This window comes from Gasterosteus aculeatus, chromosome 6 (assembly GCF_964276395.1).
Source record: "Gasterosteus aculeatus chromosome 6, fGasAcu3.hap1.1, whole genome shotgun sequence".
NCBI classification, from domain to species: Eukaryota; Metazoa; Chordata; class Actinopteri; order Perciformes; family Gasterosteidae; genus Gasterosteus; species Gasterosteus aculeatus.
Window position 1 is genome coordinate 14,963,927 of NC_135693.1, and position 17,960 is coordinate 14,981,886.

Sequence of the window (17,960 nt, forward strand, 5' to 3'; positions counted from 1 at the left end):
CCTATACATCACTCCCGAGGACCGCAGAGCAACATACCTGTATTTATGTCCTTCAGCGTAGTATTCATCTAAGGGAGTGTCTTTTGGGGGGGAAAACAGTGAGGACGAGAGCGTGCGAGTGAGACCTGCCAGGAACATTGCGTCTGTCTTAAGGGCTCGTTTGGGTGGATGAGAGGCTCTCTGTGTGCACCATGTGAACATGAATAAACCGCATCAAACGGGCCTGTGGATGATGTTTGGAGCCCTAAATATGGTCATGAATAAGAAGAAAACTTGCTTACCTCCGGCAAAATGCAGCTTCCAAAAGTTGGTGCAATGTGGGATAAGTAAAATGATTTGATTATAATTTAATATCTAAACATGGAAGCCATTGCTGTGTAACCATTGCACATGTTTTATTAGAGAAGAGGGACATTTTGAGAGGCAACACTGCCCTCTGGAGGTTTTCACTGACACGGTTTCTGCAGAGAATTGAGAAGTAAAACACGTATTAACTTCTCCAAATGTTTTTTTCTTTGAAGTCGATGGTCTGGTTCTGCAATTTTACTGCTCTGCTTGCATTAATAAAAAAAGGTACTGGGCCACGGCTCAATGCAAATGGGGCACAGCCAGGAGACACTGTGCAAAGTTTAAGATCTCACTTAAACTCTACCCAACAATTTCTCATTGAAGAACTGCATGTGACCTGGATAATGGCTGGAAAGTAATGAAAAAGCAAAGATGAATCCTTTTAAAAAAAATCTCTTTGGAACTAAATACAAATCGTACAAAATAAAGTTCTAACAACAAATTATACTTCAATGGTCCCAGAACCTGGTGCAGAGGACAGATGGGCAGCAAATTAAGAGCCACAGACTTGAGACTGAGCTTAATGAATGAATTTGTTCTCCAGCATTACACTATACATTATCTCTACAAAATCTCCATTAGTCGCAGGAGATTAAGCAGATCCTGGCGATGCGGGTTAGGCCATAGGTCGGCATCGAAACCACATGGAACCGGGAGGATCCTCAAACTGCAGAGTATGTGTGAGCTTTTGATTACTGTTGCTACAGGGCTTTATAACAGAAGAGAGTACGGTGAATAAAGGATGTGACTAACATGCTATAAACCTTCACTATTATTTATATATACACATGAAGGCAGAAATCAAAAACTCCCAAAATGGACTTTGTTTGCATACATTTATTACCTTCATAATATTTGAATGCATTTTTTGGCCTGCTTGACAGTTTTCCAAAATGTCCCGTTTATATCTGTAATATAATACAATTAGAACAACAATAGCATCAACAGATGCCACATTGAACAGAGCTTTGGCCACATGGCATGTTTGTACACAAATTCTTCTGTGGAAGTTTGTGCAGAATTGTACCTTTCTCACACAATAAAACAATGGTTGCATAAGATGAAAAAGTTGTACAAAAAGTTATGGATTATCCTTAGTGGTTTACATTTATTATAAATGTACCAATCGATTGCAGTACAAAGACTCCTTCAAATAAATCCCTTTGGGAACAACAAAATGAATAGAACCAATCAAAGACATAATTGTGAATCTACTCCATCAGAGGGAAAAGACTAGACAAGCTGGCAGTAAACGTTTCGACTCCAGTCCCTTCAATGATCCGTGATAAATTTGCAATAACGTGCATCTATATTATTATTTTTTATTCTTAAACATTCACTCGATAAGACAAGAACTCCTCTGCCCTCCGAGCGAAAGCATCGGAACAAGGTGAGGGATGAAAAACAAATGTCTGCGAGGCAGGAACACGCGTCACAGCACTGGTGGAATCAGTGCTCAACAGTTTCAATGTAGTACCATGATGAGTGGGGGGGGGGGTGGGGGGGGTCTCCTCTCAGGATAAGCTATCCCCGTCTAGATTAGCGTTCTCAATGACAATTCCCTGGTTGAAGTCGGCAACCGCGCCAGATCCTCATTTAGAGTAGTGCTTTTTGACGACCAGGTTGGAGAGAATGGAGGTGGGAACGTGGTAAACAACAACAACAACTCCCCTTAAAAAGAGGGGGGGGGGGGAACAAATTAACCGTCTCTCTGTACGAGGCCACGTGATGACTGCGGTTGCCCTTTTTGTAGTTAAATTTGGCGACTCGACCGGGATGATTTCCTTCACATACCCAGTCGGTTATAAACACTGTACTTTCATTTAAACAAAGATACGACTTTTGTCAGCATTACGATTTTAGAAACTTCGTACAGCAAAGAAAAAAAAAAGGAAAAGGTTTACAAAGAGGCACTTAGTTGCACTTGATACAAAGACTTTGGGTCGGTTCGGTTCGGAGGCCGAATCCTCATGAATCTTCGGAATAACACTTGAGATATCCACAGTTAATGAACTGTTGGAAAAGGAAAACATCCTTTTCCCAACACATGACCGAAGAGAATACAGAACAAGCCTTTATGATAAACACGGCTACCGCACGCATTATCCGGTTCCTTCATTAAAGTCTGCTTAACTCCGCTTCCTGGGTATTAGAGTGCACGACTGACAACAGAGGATTCCAGATTCCTATTTGTTTTCCTCCTAAAATCGGTGAGGATTTTGATTTCTTGTTTTCCGTCTCTTGCAGATATTCTCATATGAGACCAATATGGCTGTGAGTGCACTGGTTCCTACTGGAGAAGCTCAGACCAGAAGACATTTGTGTTCTTAACCAAATATCTACCTGCTGAAAACAAACAAACAAAAAAAAAAAAAAACAGCTGTGTACATCGGACCTTCTGAACAACATGACCTTCCTCCGATAGGTCCTTCCTTGCTCTAAATGGAAGAGCCAGTTTATAGGAAGACAGAAGGGGCACAGAGAGTTCCAGCATAGCAACTGGAGGTCTGGATACGCGGAGGAGGGCTTGTGTGAGATTTCCGGCACACACGAGGGGGCCACAGGGAGGCCAACGGGGACACATAACAGATTCTGACAAAAGGCCACGTACTATAAACAAACAGGAGAGCCATAGAAGAGGCCTGGTGACACAATCAGAGCGAGGACTTCTAAAGCTTTGCCTAACTGCCTCGCGTCTCATGGCACAGCCACAGTACGGCTCCACAGATTAAAAAAAAAAAAAAAAAAAAGTCAGGAAAGTAAGATGGTGAGATACTAATAATCTAATTACAAAAATAACAAACTCAATGTATAAAAAAATACAAATGTAAACTGATTACCGTTAAACATCCTACTCATCGCCCTAAAATGGTAATAAAAACTAAATAATCATAATATAGAGAGAGTACAAAATATTAGATTTTTTTTGTCTAGTAAACACAGACATACAAACAGACTGAGGACACAAACACGGACCTCAGGAATGTCCACCAATGAAAACACGAAGGCATCCAAAGGGCAAAGACCACAACGATACTTTCCTTTGGTATTTGTTATGGGTGATTAAGTCACCAATTTGACGCGGACAGATTTGGTGGCGCACTAAACTCACTGGTAAGTGCTTATATTTGGTTTGGTACAAAATGCAACTGTGCTTTTAGTCAATAAAAAAAAAGGAAAAAAAAAGAAACAAAGCATAGTTATTTGAATCCAATGAATTAGGCTCTCACAGGCAAAAGTCTAGTAATATTAAAGTGCATGTCACTGATAAAACAGCATACTACAAATGCAGGCCGTATCAAAGTGTAAAATGATTGTACTAATACTTCTGCCTGTTCCCTTGAATGAAAATTGGACAGAAATACTGGACAGTACCCTTCATCAGAACCATAACAACAAACCTTCATATATAAATGCTCCAGAGAGACTCAATGGCTCAATTAGGAGTGAACACTGAACTTTATGCTTCAGAAAAAAAACCCTTCTTTCTTGATGGCACTTCAGGTAAAACTATGGCTTTTTTTAAACATATATATATATTTATACTATATGGCAACAAAAACGTTTGTCAGTCTTCATTCAGCTCAAGCCAGGGCTGTTGAGGCGCTTGGTGTCTCCATCGTGGACGGTCGTAGGTCTGCAGTCACCTACCATCGCCCGCTCACGCTGGCTATGTCAGCGTGGAACTGACGGGAGAGGCGGCCGCTGGCTCCCCCTTCCAGGAAAGAGGACCTGATGGGCGGCTCGAATAGTTTCCTCCGGTTCTTGTTTAGTTCTGTGTTGAAAAAGAGGAGGAGGAGGAGGAGGAGGAGGAGAAGCACCACAGAACGTCAACAGAAGCTAAAGTGATTCCAAGGGTTCAGATTTATGGAGGAAGAAAAAAAGCACATCCAAAGATTCACCCCGTAAAAACATCCGACTACTATGTCGACAAAAGGAAATAAGAATGTTCAACATGACATTATCCAATATTCAGTTGTCTGTATGCATGTATGAAAATACAGAGTATCCATGACATTTAGCTCGTGGTTCCAACGTGAGTATGATTAATGTACGCAGCCTAATTCCAGCGGCTTTAATATCCAGAATATGACACCAGTAATAAAGTGTCACTCCAACAAGATTCACTCATTATATCCAATAATTACATGCAAAGACAAGACAAAGTCTACATCAGCATCAGGGACGCAGCTGGAGCAACTGGAGGAAAACCAACACGTTCATGTGAGAAGAATGTGCCTTAATCCCATTTATTCCTGCAACATGTTTTCACACATATTCACTAGAATAATGTCTCCACATTACTCCCTTGTACTTCTCTACGGGTCTACACAAAAGATAAGACGAGAAACCCACGGGCTCTTCTTCGTTGGTACCTGAGATGGCGAGCAGCATTTTCCTGCGGGCCCCAAAGGTGGTGATGCCCAGTTCCTTCAGGTCCTGGTCTGTTAGAGTCAGGAACGTCTGGAGGTCGATCTGGAACACGCAACATGTCCATTTAACAACACGAGCCAGCAAAAACGGTCTGCTGTGACAAATACTACACTGAAACTACTTAAAGAACTTTTGCATTAACACATTTTCCAAGAACTATGTCCTATAGTTTCTCTCTACTTTCATCTCGTGTTACAGATACTTCGTATGAATTCATTAAAAAATAACACTAAACAATACACTGCATTAAGGAAGTTTAAAAGGTCCATGACGATGCTAATGATGGGTAAATCTGTTTCGGTTGGTTGCCACAATGCTAGATGGGAAGCTTTGAGCTAATCGACCTGCTAAAACGAGCAGACGTAGAGCCGGTATTGTCGATCGGTTCAACATCGTGATTTCATTTTTCAATGCTAACATTTACTAGTTTGCAGGTATTTGGATATAATAAAGTATTGGATTGCGCTGCATGTATCAGTTGAGGGATCAACAAAATCTGCACCATTTACCTTTTTTTTTTTTTTTTTTTAATGTTTTTGCTTCCTTGCCAAGCTTAAAACTTTTTTTTCTAAAAGTAAACAAAAAGATACAAAGTTCTAGGTAAATATTTTACATGAAGTCATAAACCCATTGACGCTACATATAACATTTCATCAGTGTTTCTGGAAATCTTTAACCTCCTACATTCCTAAGACTGGTTCAAATCCTAACTAGAAGAAGAGGTTCCCAGTCGGCGTACCTCTTGCTGCTGGAAGACGTCCGTGTACTTCCCTAAGCCCAGCTTGCTGAAGAGCTCGGGCAGGTCGGAGCCTTTCAGAGGCGAGTTCAGACTGCAGCCGTTGCTGCCGGTTATCGAGGAGATGCAGTCCATGTAGTTGCCGCTGCTGCTGAGGTAATGCTCCGCAGCTGTCCATCGGAACACACAAAACACTGATTATTTTGAAGAAAAGTCACATAAAAGCGACGCACAGTTTTTTATTTTTATCAAGCCAATAAAATGTAGCTGAAGTGCCGTCTCTGCAACAAGCGACGTCGTTGCCCTCCCGCAGTTTGCCGAGGAAACGTTCAATTTGCTCGGCGCTCGACTGACCGGATTTGTTCTGCTTCCTCTTGGGGCTGCCGACAGCGGAGGGGAACTCGGCGTGACACGGGAGGCCGTTAATGCCGCCGTTCCTGTCTCGCCAGTTGTCGGAGTCGCTGCCGTTGCCGAGGCCCTCCCGGCTGTTGGATCGAGACAGGGACAGCGGGGAGTCCTGAGACGGAAAGCAAGGGAAAGAAAGACGATCCATTTAACGGAGTTCTGACGCTGCATTCTCAATACGCGGAACAGAAACCCAAAAACCTCATTAAAATGTACACAGCGAGACCAAAAAGTGGTCTGACCTCGAAGGTGGTGCTCATGCTCGGCTTGTATGGAACGTGATTGGCTCTTCGCAGCTCCTTGATGGTCTCGGCCGGCATGGACTTTGAGAAGCCCAGACCGCTCCAGGTGTTGGTGGGAGTCCGCACCTCGGTCACCACGGGCTTCTTTAGCATGGCTGAGTGGATACAGACGTACGGCGACTCACTTAAGGCTACAATCCAGTCAGTGTATTTATTTTATAACTTGAATGCTGTCAGTGCTCCCATTAACTAGACTTTTTTCGCTGATTGCAATACATCAATTTGTTTGTTATGCACCCAAGTAGTATAAAAGTTGAATTTTACAGCATTTCATTTCACACATATTTCGTATTTTGGCACTACTCAGATCATTCGATCAAATAACAAAAAACAACTTACCTTTGGTTGCCAACAGCTTCTTCTGTTCATAGTCAAACGCCTGAAAAGACAGCAGACCGTTTTTTCCCCCTTAATGAGTTATAAATACCTCCAAACCCGCATATCTTTTTTCTGTGTCTTGAATATGTGTGTGTTTTGTGTGTGTGTGTGTACCTGTATGTTGGCCAAGGAGGTCCCTGGTACCAGTCGAATTCGCTCCCTCTCGTTCTGCTGCGCTGCCCTCTCAGCCGCCCGCTCGCTGCCCGGCGCCCTCTTATCGGCCACGGGGCTGTCTGACGAGCTGGACTCGGCGTCCGAGAGGAGACAATCAGAGCTGTCGGGGTTAAACAGAAGAAGCAGGATCACGAGTGGGAAACTCGTACTCCTTCTCAACACTGAGGTACAGTTATGTTCCGATATCCTCGCTGTGTCCATACCGGACAAAATAACCTTCTCCTTTACTCTGTGTGTTAAAACCCAATTCCTTCGCATTAAAAAAATCATTTCTAAACAGACTAGATTGCGACGCACTGTAGATGCGAGTTCTTGGTGCCCTGCAGCAGCTCCACGGCCTGCCGCTTCCCCGATGACGTCTTGCATGAAGCCAGCATCTGTTTCAGCTCACTTCCGTTGGCGGAGTGCGAGGGGCTTCTGGGCATGCCCACTTCCACAAACGTGTCCGAACCTGCAGGAAGCGTTTCAAAAATCAGAATTTGATTATATTTTCAGCGTTTACTCCCTAGTTAAATCTATCCAAATGTTTACAGCAGACCTCGGTGTTCTACAGAGAAGATAAACAATATCACCACAACTACAGCTGAAACACCCACCAAGTCGGTGTGTGTGTGGCTTGGTGGGCGTCTGTGTGTGTGTGTGTGTGTGTGTGTGTGTGTGTGCACGCGTTTAAGTCTGACGAGTCTCAGTTGGATCCCGGATTAATCAAAAAAAACAGCAGCTGCAATTATAGCGGCTTTCCTTCCAGTCTGACAGGAACCCGCTGTGTGTAGTAGGGTGTGTGTGTGTGTGTGTGTGTGTGTGTGTGTGTGTGTGTGTGTGTGCGCGTGTTCCAGTTTATGCTGAATGTACATGGTGTGCTGTATAGCTTAAAATAATATGATGTCAGTCAATCTAATGAATCTCTCTGGGGTTTAATGTTTGAACAATCCCCCCGCACACTCTCATTCCACAGAGCACAGTCAATCGGGCCGGGCGAGCCAGTCCAAACACACTCTGGGACACAGGAGGAGGCGAGGGAGGGGAGGGGGGGGGGGGAACTTTCCCGGGATGCACCGGACTGGGGGAGGACCGGCTCAGAAAACAGCAGGGAAAAACGAGACGCGTGAGAGTGAACGTTTGAGGGGAAAACCGCGAGCGCAAGACCCGGAGGAAACCAGGGCCCTTGTGAACCGCGAGGAGACCGGCGGTTAATCTGCCCCCCCAAGAGGGAGTGTGAGGTTAGAACATTCTTAAATCACAAGATTCTCGTCATTGCTACGACAGACACCTGGGGGCAAGACTTCCAATAGAACAATACATTTCTACACAGGTTGTAAGTAATATTTTAGGAAAAAGAATTGACTATAATTTTCTTTTCTAAAAACTCATGTTTCAAGAAGGTTGAAAGTAAAATTATATAAAAGAACAAGATAGCCCTGATATTTTAGTTGGGGGGGGAGATTAGAAGGAAAGCTGGGAACTGCCGACAATGCATAATTTAGGGCAGAATAAGACTGGATGCACTCAAAACAGATGTGGACGGGGTTATGTGTAAACTACATGCACTGAAATGTTTAACAAGTTGTTAAACTGGCTGCACGTGGCCACGCGCCACATAGGCAAATTATAAAATAATAAACTCCGTTGCTGCTACATGACCAGAATAAGTATGATTTGTCCTCACAATGCCAAATTGATACAAATAAAACTGGTTATTGTTATAAAAATAAAATAAGAGCAAATACTGAAGCTTAGACACAGGAACATGCCACATACAGTTGAGGCTGGTTGAGATGCTTAAGAGGAATACCTTCATCTGGGTCAGACTTGCTAGACCGCGGCTTTGAAGGATTGTGTCCACCGGCCTCCTGGACCGAGTCACACGGGGCCGGACTCAAAACCGTTTCTGCGAGTGACGCCGTCCCCATCCTCCCATAGACGGAGCCAGAATGCTTTGTATTCACACGTGGAGAAAGAAATAGACATTTAGACAAGACATTTACCAAACAGAAAAGTGAAAGTGAACTCAAAATACAGCATCAACTGTATAACTCGGCCCAACCTTGACGTGTCCATTGAGGGAGCAGGAGCCCTTGGAGCAGTCGGGGACCCCGTTGGGTTGCAGATCTATTGGGGCGAGGCCGGGTGGAGGAGACGGTGTATTCTGCGTGTAGCCCTGAACACCTGACAGCAGGATGCTACTCAGGGTGGCCTGGGCAGCAGGGTGCAGCAGCAGCTGAGATGAGAAGCCTTAAGACATGATGAATGAAGAACGTGGCGTTAACAATTTGAAAAGTTTTAGCTGCTCCAAAAGGTGCAGCTTTCCATGTGACCTTTAGGTTTGCATGATGTAGAGATGGAATTCATTGAAAACACGTTGGGAAATGGAGCACCACCTTGGGTGCTGGTGAGTGAGCTGGGCCAGAGGGACGGGGTGGGTGTCGGGGTGCTCTGGCCAGTGCTCTGCAGAGGGCTCATGGAGGAATTCAAGCTGTTGAGGACGGCGTTGGGTGCAGCAGAGTTGCTGAGGGAGTGGGCCGCCGCCGCCGCCGCCGCTCCCAGGAAACCTGAACGCAACACAACGGAGGGAGCGGGAGGTGAATACATCAGCGGTGGAGCCGTCGAATCACGGAGAGACATTCTTCGAGCTAATCGCACTTTGCCCGACGGCCTTCGAGAAATCATTTTGGACCCCCAGCTATTCAACCGGAATTCCATCAAACTGTCATCAACCAGACGGCAAACGAGGGGGAAGAATTTCGTGCATTTCTACAAGGCCGCGGGCGCTGAAGTACATATCTCGCATGTCCTCGCGCCCAATGAAAACATGTTATTCAGAGCACCAACAATGTGGTGGTTGGTGTCTTAACCCCAACACAGCGTATGAAAACAGAAAGCAGCAAGTCTGTGGCTTTAACAAGGGGCTTGTTTGGCTCCAGGAATAAGGTCCAGTCTTCATCTGGCAGACTGGCCTGTAATCGGAGGATAAGAAGCATGTAGCAATTACTAAAGGCCAGGATGTGGCCGTCCGTGGCCGTTAAAAAAACGAGACGGAGGGTTATGGCACATTATTTTTATGTGTTACTGTTGATTTCCCTTTCTTGTTACATACAAAAAAATGCCAATCAAAAATCAAGTTAATCAATATCAGAAGAAAACGTTTCCAAAATCAAATACACACAATTGCAAAAACATGGCTCACTTGTTCCTTCTGCTGACTCGTTGCTCATGTACTTCTTAAATTACATGACAGCAAATAATAGATAAATGGAGTTATATATATACACATACAGCAAAGTCGTAATAGAATCCATTTAAAAGTCGCCCTTGGAAACATAAAAAACACTCTTCCATACAGAATTGTGGGCCTCCACGTTGAGGTCAGACAAAAACTCCTCCGTCAGTTATAACCGCTCATCATCCTGTGATTCACGAGTCAATGATTCATTCAAACTGGCTCAACTAAATCAGAGAATGAGGTTATTTTCTGATGCTTGGCTGATCAAAGATTTGTTCACGCGGGACTCATATCTCGTCATAATAGTAGTACCATAAGGGTGGGGTCGGTCCTCAGATGGAACAACTCCTACAGTAGAGCGCATACAGATGATGATGATGATGTCATGACTCCATGGCTCTGATTTATGTGGATTTTGAGAAGATCTGTGTCTGAATTAGAAAAAATCTCCCGCAGTAGGATTCAGCGGACCACGTGACGCCGGGCTTTGACTCAGATGGCTTTAACAGATGTTTTGCTAGGAGAGAATTCTATCCATGTGGGACTGGTACCGATTCAAATGACGTTGCTGCATGAGTTCATAAGCTCCTCCGCAGAAGACATTTTATTTTTTATTAATTTAGGGTCACTTTTCTTTGCACACAACTTCTTTTCCCCCCCCGTGGAATAAGTTTCAGTTTGTCCTACCCAGATTGCTCAGCCCCAGGCCAGCTGAGGCCAGGATGTCCAGGCCGACGGGGCAGATGAGGGACGGGGACGGGACGTTGGCGGAGGGATTCAGCGCCACGGAGGAGGACGACGACACCCCGTTGCTCTCCAGACCCAAGAGGAATTTCCGGGCTTCGTACATGTTCACCGCATTCCTCTCCACGCTCTTGACTATCACAGACTGAGACGGGACGGAGTGAAGAAAAGACAGGTGGGGGGAGGACGAGGAGGCGAGAGGGAGGAGAGAGGCAAGCCAGAAGCGAGGGGAGCGGCGTGAGACGGAGACAGAGGAGGAGGACAGGCGGGGGAGGAGTTGGGGGACAGATACGGGAGAGAACGTCGGCATCAGAGACAGGGAGGGAAAAGGGAGGATGGGGGGGGGCAGATTAAGGGGAAAAAGGGAGGGGGATGTAGGATAGATTGGAAGGATAAACATTGATGCAGTGTGAGAAAAAGCATTTTCGAATCAATTTCACAACACACAATATCTCGCTCATCGCTGTAACTCAACGACTATCATGCTACAAAGCAATTAATAAAAAAAAATACAGAATTGTGAATAAGATTTCAGTAAAAAAAAAAAAAAAAAATCTTCATTCTCCACATCACCAGAAGCCGCGTCCTTAAGAAACATTCAATCAAAATGGAAAGTGAGCATAAATAATGCACTCGCTCTTTTTTTTGTCTCTAGGCAACACAGCGGCTTTTGGATGGGCCTTATTGGATTACTGCTGTCACCTCGTTATAATGTTAAAGCGAGGGGTTCTTTAGAGGATCTGGGTCGGGCCGTGTTTGCGCCGGCACCTCACCGGCCCGTCGGGTTCCGGCCACTGAGCCCTGGCTCTGGTTGGGACGTGGGCACCTCGAAGAGACATGCAGGATCGGGCCAAGTGTTGAAATAGGCTTTGGAACAGTGCGTCGTACAACGAGGACACCATGAGAAACACCGGCTCGCCAAATGGACAGAACACAGGCAAACCGCAGTTGATGCCCTTTAATACGCAAATGATCGACATGTGTCTCTGATTCAACTCTATCTGATATGAGGAGAATGGGGACAAGCATATCAAGTTAGTCATTTGTTAGATGGAATAGCTGAGGGGCAGAATAGACAGATTGAATCCATGGCAGGCAGTGATTCCACGCTGTCACCTCCTTACAGCACCACTCCCCTCGCTGTGAGGTTCCAGCTTTTCCGATTTTAAATGTCAGATAGCGATGAAATGTGACACGAGGATGTATAATTCGCTTCAACGTCATGCAGCGACGTTTGACGGAGCGTGTAATTCGCCAATGGAACTGTGTCTTTATTCTCCCTGGGAAGGCCGCTACGAGCTGTTGGAGCGGATTCAATTATTTACTTATTTTCCTTTTATGATATTTTGCATTAAAACGGTTGCTAATGCTGCACAATACAGAAGCGCAGTACATTCCAATAATTTCTGCTAAACACCACAATGACCCTGAAACCGCTGTGCTGTGTGACTGCGCGCCCTGTGTCATACCTTGCTGGGTTGTTTCGGCTTCGGTTTGATACTGATGAAGACATCGAGCTGCTCCATTAGTGCTGTGATACACTGGGGATCCACCTCGATGTCTTCTTTGATGTCAAACATTAACACCAGAGGCAAGCAGCCCTGTGGACGTAAACACAAAATTAAAAGTATATCGGCACCAGTGGTATATTTCACTGAATCATTTGTAGACCTACATGTTCTGCATGCCAATAAATACTAGAGTCACTGCTGAATTCCCACACAGAGATCGGGAAATTCCGATCTCTGTGTGAAAAAAAAAAAAAAAAAGAGCAATCCTTTTTGCATGATCACCACCACAAGCACCACAGACGTCTATATTTCGGGCTGAGAGCTGGACAGCGCTCCTATTTTTGAGTGGGTGTAATTAGCAGCACCGTATAGAGGCCTGGCTCGCTCCGACATAGGAGCTGTAATCTAAAGTCTGCCTGGAAGGGGACAAATCACACAGCACACAACCGACTCTGTACGCTCTGCTCTTCTTCCTCCATCCACCTCGCCCATCCGCTGCTTTCTGTGCTTCTCCACTCATGAATCGACCCGTTTTACGACCTCTCGCTCCAGACCTACAGAAAGTCACGTTTAGCCACTGCAACAACTCTTAGCGTTTGCTGAAATTGTTCGGGGGCCAAATTGGGAGACCGCAGACAAAGAAGACTCCGGCAGAATTGCGCTCTTCTCCAAAGAGAAAGCCAAAGCTTAGTTCACCACAGAGCGGTTCTAAATCCAAATGTGAGGCGCTTCCTCCTGGTCCAAAAAAGACAGTAACGAGCTGACTTGTGAATTACAGTCCGAGTTGACGTTTACATCCGCTAAAATCGACAGCGTAGAGAAAGCCAGATCACTACTTTTACACCGAGGGAGATAATCTGTATACAGCCGGAGGTCACGCAGGCAGACCTTGAGGCGGCTGCAGATCGTTTACTTCTTAAACCCCACCTCGAAAACCCCACGTTGATATCTATTAAAAGATACCACACATGTCTGTGGAACCTGTGCGTTAGATGATCCATTACCAATGCCACCTCCTAACCCCGAAACAGATCACACACACACGAGGTACTCACCATGAGGTACTGCCGTGCCAGGCAGACCGATTCGATGGTGCCCTGGATGTAGACCGTGGATTTCTTCTGGGGGCTGTTGGGGTCGGGGAAGTGAATCTGGGCTCCCGTTCGCTGGGTGATGTGCTTGATGTTGCTGCCGTTGCGGCCCTTCATGAAGAGGTGGTGCTGCGGCGCGATGTCCAGGTGGGTGGTGATGGAGATGGTGCTCGCCAGGCTGCCAGCCAAATGCTCCAACAGCAGAGCTGTGCCCCTCTGTGGAAAACCAGGATGCCCAAGGTAATGTTACAAAGATTCTATGACTAGATATAAAAAAATACACGACTCATTTGATAAGATTTTGGGGACACAGTGAAAATAAACCAAAAGTCCAATATACTACACAAAGGCACATTATTATGATATGATTCTGATAAAAGCAGCAACTCATCACAGTTGAGGGGCACAAACAAGCAGATGTTTATCCTCTTCGGCTTGGTAAAGAAATCCTTTAAAACAATTAATATACTCACTACTTCTCACTTGCTGATAATTAAAATTATTTTGTGAGCAGTGCATTTATATTTACGCTTACTATTATACTGTACAAAGTTTTCCAACTCTTTGGATGGGTGATAATTGAAGGAAAAGATGACCCACGAGTGTAAAAATGAAATCTACAAACAATAAAATAAGACTACGGTGGATTTACTGACTTCTCAAAAAATATCAAACTAAACTATCAATTAAATCCCATAAAGATGGGACAAATAAGCTGGAAAAATGTTTAGAACAACAGCCAGACCTCAAACTCCTGAGTTAACGAGAGGATTAGTGCAGCAAAGTTTCCCTGAAAGAGCTTTTTTTTTGTCTTTACAATCAATGGAAACTATTATATTTTCCACTGCGTTTGCCGCCCTGTTGAACAGTCGCATTCCTTGCCGGCTCTGCAGACCATCACTTGGCCCAGTAAAGTAAGTCATTTCCATTGGTGCCATTGTGACAATCCACACACTGTGGCCAGCATAACACAACAATCCACAGTGGTTTCGGCAATCCTCGAGGGGGCTCCCAGTGTCTCACACCCCCACATGACATAGCACACATATTCCTCTAATCCTCCACCCTTCAGTACTCCAGTACTTCCCAATCCTGACTGACCCCCTCCACCCCAGACCTACCACGCACTCAGGGGGCCGTGCTTCTGCATACATCTGCACATAAAAACGTGAACAAATGCACACAATAATGCAAATGAAATTAAAAGTACACAAGCCCACGTGAATCAATAAATGCAGGGACCAATATGCGCCAGATGCATTCACTAGAAAACACAAGTGAGCTCCATATTTTTAACAGAGGCTGTGTAGAAGCAGAAAGTGAGTTCGGTAGATATGATTTGGCAGCGACGGGGAAACGGCTCCCTTGCCAGACTTCTGCTCGCCGCAACCCAAGTGCCAGCTATGGAAGCGCATCTGTGAGCATTCATGAAATACACAGTATGTGTACGCTTAAACAAGCCGTCGGCTGGAAACAAAGTGAGACACTACCATATCGATTTAAAATGCAATTAAGGAAGAGAGGCTTCTGGACTTGCTGGGGTCTCTCTCTCTCTCCCTCCCTCCCACCGGAGCGCCTAAGCAGCAGCTGTCCAGTTCAAGCGACCCAAATATCTCTCAGCACTCCGCTGCCCCAGTGGTGCTGAAAGTAATAAGGCACTTAAAACGAGAGGAGCGAGGAGCGCTGACAGTGTTGGGTGGGCCATGACGTGGTGCAGATGTGGAAACCTTTTCCCTGGTCTGTGGCTCGGCCATGTAAACGGGTGGAGAACAATGAGGGCATTAACTCCAGATATTGTTACCCTGAAACGACGAGGAGTGCACCGTTTCGGGGTTTGGTTAGTTACTCAAGCAACTTTAAAACGGGTCACACGCTGGATGTTGGACCGATCAGCACTAAACTATCTGATATTCGCTTAAAGGGGAGACCCTGCTCACCTTGACGGAAGGGGCGTTGTTCTGTGAGCCGCGGACCACGCCGGTGGCCCTGTAGAGGCGGGTCGGGGGCTTGAAGGAGACGGTGAGGCTGTAGGTCTGAGAGATGTGCTGCACAGTCGGGGAGCCGGGGTCAGACTGCATGATGGCGGGAAGCTCGAAGGACAGCACAAGAGGGAGCAGCTCCTGCAACGCGCACGGCGGCGGGTGGAGAGAGGAGGAAACAAAAGTGAAACGGCCGAGAGAACCAGCGCCATGCGGAGCTGCTGCAGTTCCTAGAGGCCGGGCAGCTTTTCATTGTGCTGCAGCCAGGAAATAAAACAGTCCTGCACACAATCCTATATAGTTTTAGTGCATTCGCATTCTGATTAAAACACAGAAAAGCTGTGATTCCTCCACATACTGTAGAATCGTGTGGACTGACACAGACATAACAACAGTCCCTTGAGCAGAAGGTGGTAAAACTTTGCCGTCAGCTCAAATAAATCCAGACAAGTTAATCAAAACGAGATCAGCACTGCCGGCAGTAAGAGAGGAATCCTTTGTTACTTGAAGTATGCTGCAGATTTAAATATTATGGCAGCAGTCGTTCACGCAAAAAGTACCACTTCAGATCTTGTGTTTACCAGAGATTTGCTCATTCGCTTCTTAGAAATGAGTCATTCAGCATTAGAAATAATGGAAAGGGGAGAACTAAAATCAAAACAACTGATTAGTTTAATAACAACGGGCGTCCCCGGTCTACGGACGGCTCATTCACATACATTCATTTCAAACCACAGAAAATTCCACAGACATCAGCTCTCGTCATTTGTATCACGGCCAGTCATCAAGACAAAAGAGAAGCAGACGGGAAGGGCCTAGCTCCACGCACACGCACACACACACACACACATACACACACACACACACACACACACACATAAACTAAAGGGAATTTACACAAAGAAGAGAATGAATACACACACACACACACACACACAGTTATCCAAACACTGAGTTTTGGGCAGAGCGCCACTATGGTTTTGGCTGCCAGTGAAGGGCAAGCAGCATGAATCGCTCTGACCAAAGAAATGCTTGCCTGATCAGTCCCATATGCGCTTGGCCTTACGTGTGTATCGCGTTTCAGGACTCGCTCTCAGCGGACTTGAGAATTGTGGGTCAGCATTGAGGGGAAACGCAAGAGAGGACAAGCAGAGCAGCAGGAGTCGGGCACCGAGTGATGAATAGAGGGATTTTTATGGTGAAAAAAAATACCCTACCTGGCACATATGAGTTTCCTGTGTATTCAAAGCGAAAGCGCTGATAAAAAAATAAAGCCTCGGTTCCACTGACGCGAGGCTGAGGGATGAAGGAGGAAAATATCTTCGAGGTAAAGCAACTGGCCAGACCTTTCATCACCTGCCTGTCAGCTCCACCTTGGAAAGCTCAGAGAAATCCCCCGAGAATCCATCCGCCTCAACAACCGACTTGTTTCGGACTCTAACAAATCTCCACCCAGGACTGGACTGTGCGAGCCCGCTGTAGTACGTTAAAAGGGACACTACATACAGTGGCAATGCACCTCGGGGAGAAGACCCAACCTCAGCCCACTGTGGTTCCAGGGGAGACGTGGGAGGATGTGGTGCGAAGGCCACCCAGAACCAAACACACGGACTATTGTTATCCACTGGCCACCTCCACAGTAGGGGGTCAATAACTGCAATAAACCCTCCTGTATTTTACAATGTGGGGTTTTAATAACATGATACCACCGTCAAACATTCCCTCTTATGAGGAAAAAAAAAGGTTTTAAATTAAGTGAAAGTTTTAGAAATGTCTCGGGGACGTTCTATGAGGGGATCTATTCTTCTCTTTTGTCAGTTCACTATGAAACCAGAGCCCGGAGAAAACTTGCTTAAAGTTTTTTTTACACAAACTCATTCAAGTTAAACCAACAAGATAGAACATGGCATGTGTTTTCTTTTACCTTAGGACAGGCCGGGTTATCCGTCGGATCTTCATGCGAGGCTAAGCTAAGATGTGCCGTGCTCGACATCAGCATCGCCCTCGTCCAACTCTCAGCAAGACCGTGAACAAACTGCTGCATCGCGACAAACCTGCCCTCTAGAAAGTGTGGCCAAACTCTCGACTGGTGCTGTATCTGTTGACCAGTTACTATTCACACATTTTATTTGCAAAGAATAGCGCTTTTATTCCGTCAGTAGTCTGTACTGATAAAGTGAACAAAGTGCAACAGATTAGGTGAAAGAATTCTCTCAAAAGTGACTACGTTGCATCGCTGCATTTGAGGAAATTGCCTCCGGGTTCAGCGATGTGTCTTAAACATAATTAAAGCTACGTGTGGAAAGGCTGTCTGGTCGTGACCGCCGAGAGTTTAATAGAATGGCATCGACGACTTTGGGGTTTTCGTGGGATAAAGCGATTATCCGACGAAGCCAAGTCGACAGAGAGGGAGACCTGTCTTCTGATCCTCCCTCGTCATCCGCTGACCGTGTGCTCTCTGGAGGCCAGAACAAACTCTGCGGTTCCCTACAGCTTATATTTTAAACCTCTTTCTACAACACCGCTACGGTTAGGTTTGATTATCCTCTTGTTCACCCGTTAAGGGGAAAAAAAAAAAGTGGATGCTTGTGAAAACAACCGCTAAGCACGCAGCGCTACGGGTATGCGTCCATGCAGG

The 17,960-nt window shown here is 45.6% G+C and overlaps 1 protein-coding gene across 1 annotated transcript in view; it reads right to left on the reverse strand.

Moving 5' to 3' along the window:
* Positions 1-1,170: 1,170 nt before the first annotated feature.
* bicc1a (BicC family RNA binding protein 1a) overlaps positions 1,171-17,960 on the reverse strand; it is a 41,010-nt gene continuing 24,220 nt past the window's right edge. The window contains exons 7-21 of the mRNA XM_040178937.2: positions 15,281-15,463; positions 13,308-13,559; positions 12,211-12,342; positions 10,685-10,886; positions 9,156-9,326; positions 8,822-9,009; positions 8,570-8,711; positions 7,075-7,228; positions 6,718-6,877; positions 6,565-6,604; positions 6,166-6,320; positions 5,873-6,035; positions 5,522-5,688; positions 4,725-4,824; positions 1,171-4,123 (exon numbers count right to left, since the gene is read on the reverse strand). Of these exons, the coding sequence (XP_040034871.2) occupies positions 3,996-4,123; positions 4,725-4,824; positions 5,522-5,688; positions 5,873-6,035; positions 6,166-6,320; positions 6,565-6,604; positions 6,718-6,877; positions 7,075-7,228; positions 8,570-8,711; positions 8,822-9,009; positions 9,156-9,326; positions 10,685-10,886; positions 12,211-12,342; positions 13,308-13,559; positions 15,281-15,463 (2,337 nt within the window). The 3' untranslated portion in view covers positions 1,171-3,995. The remainder of the gene's footprint in view (positions 4,124-4,724; positions 4,825-5,521; positions 5,689-5,872; positions 6,036-6,165; positions 6,321-6,564; positions 6,605-6,717; positions 6,878-7,074; positions 7,229-8,569; positions 8,712-8,821; positions 9,010-9,155; positions 9,327-10,684; positions 10,887-12,210; positions 12,343-13,307; positions 13,560-15,280; positions 15,464-17,960) is intronic.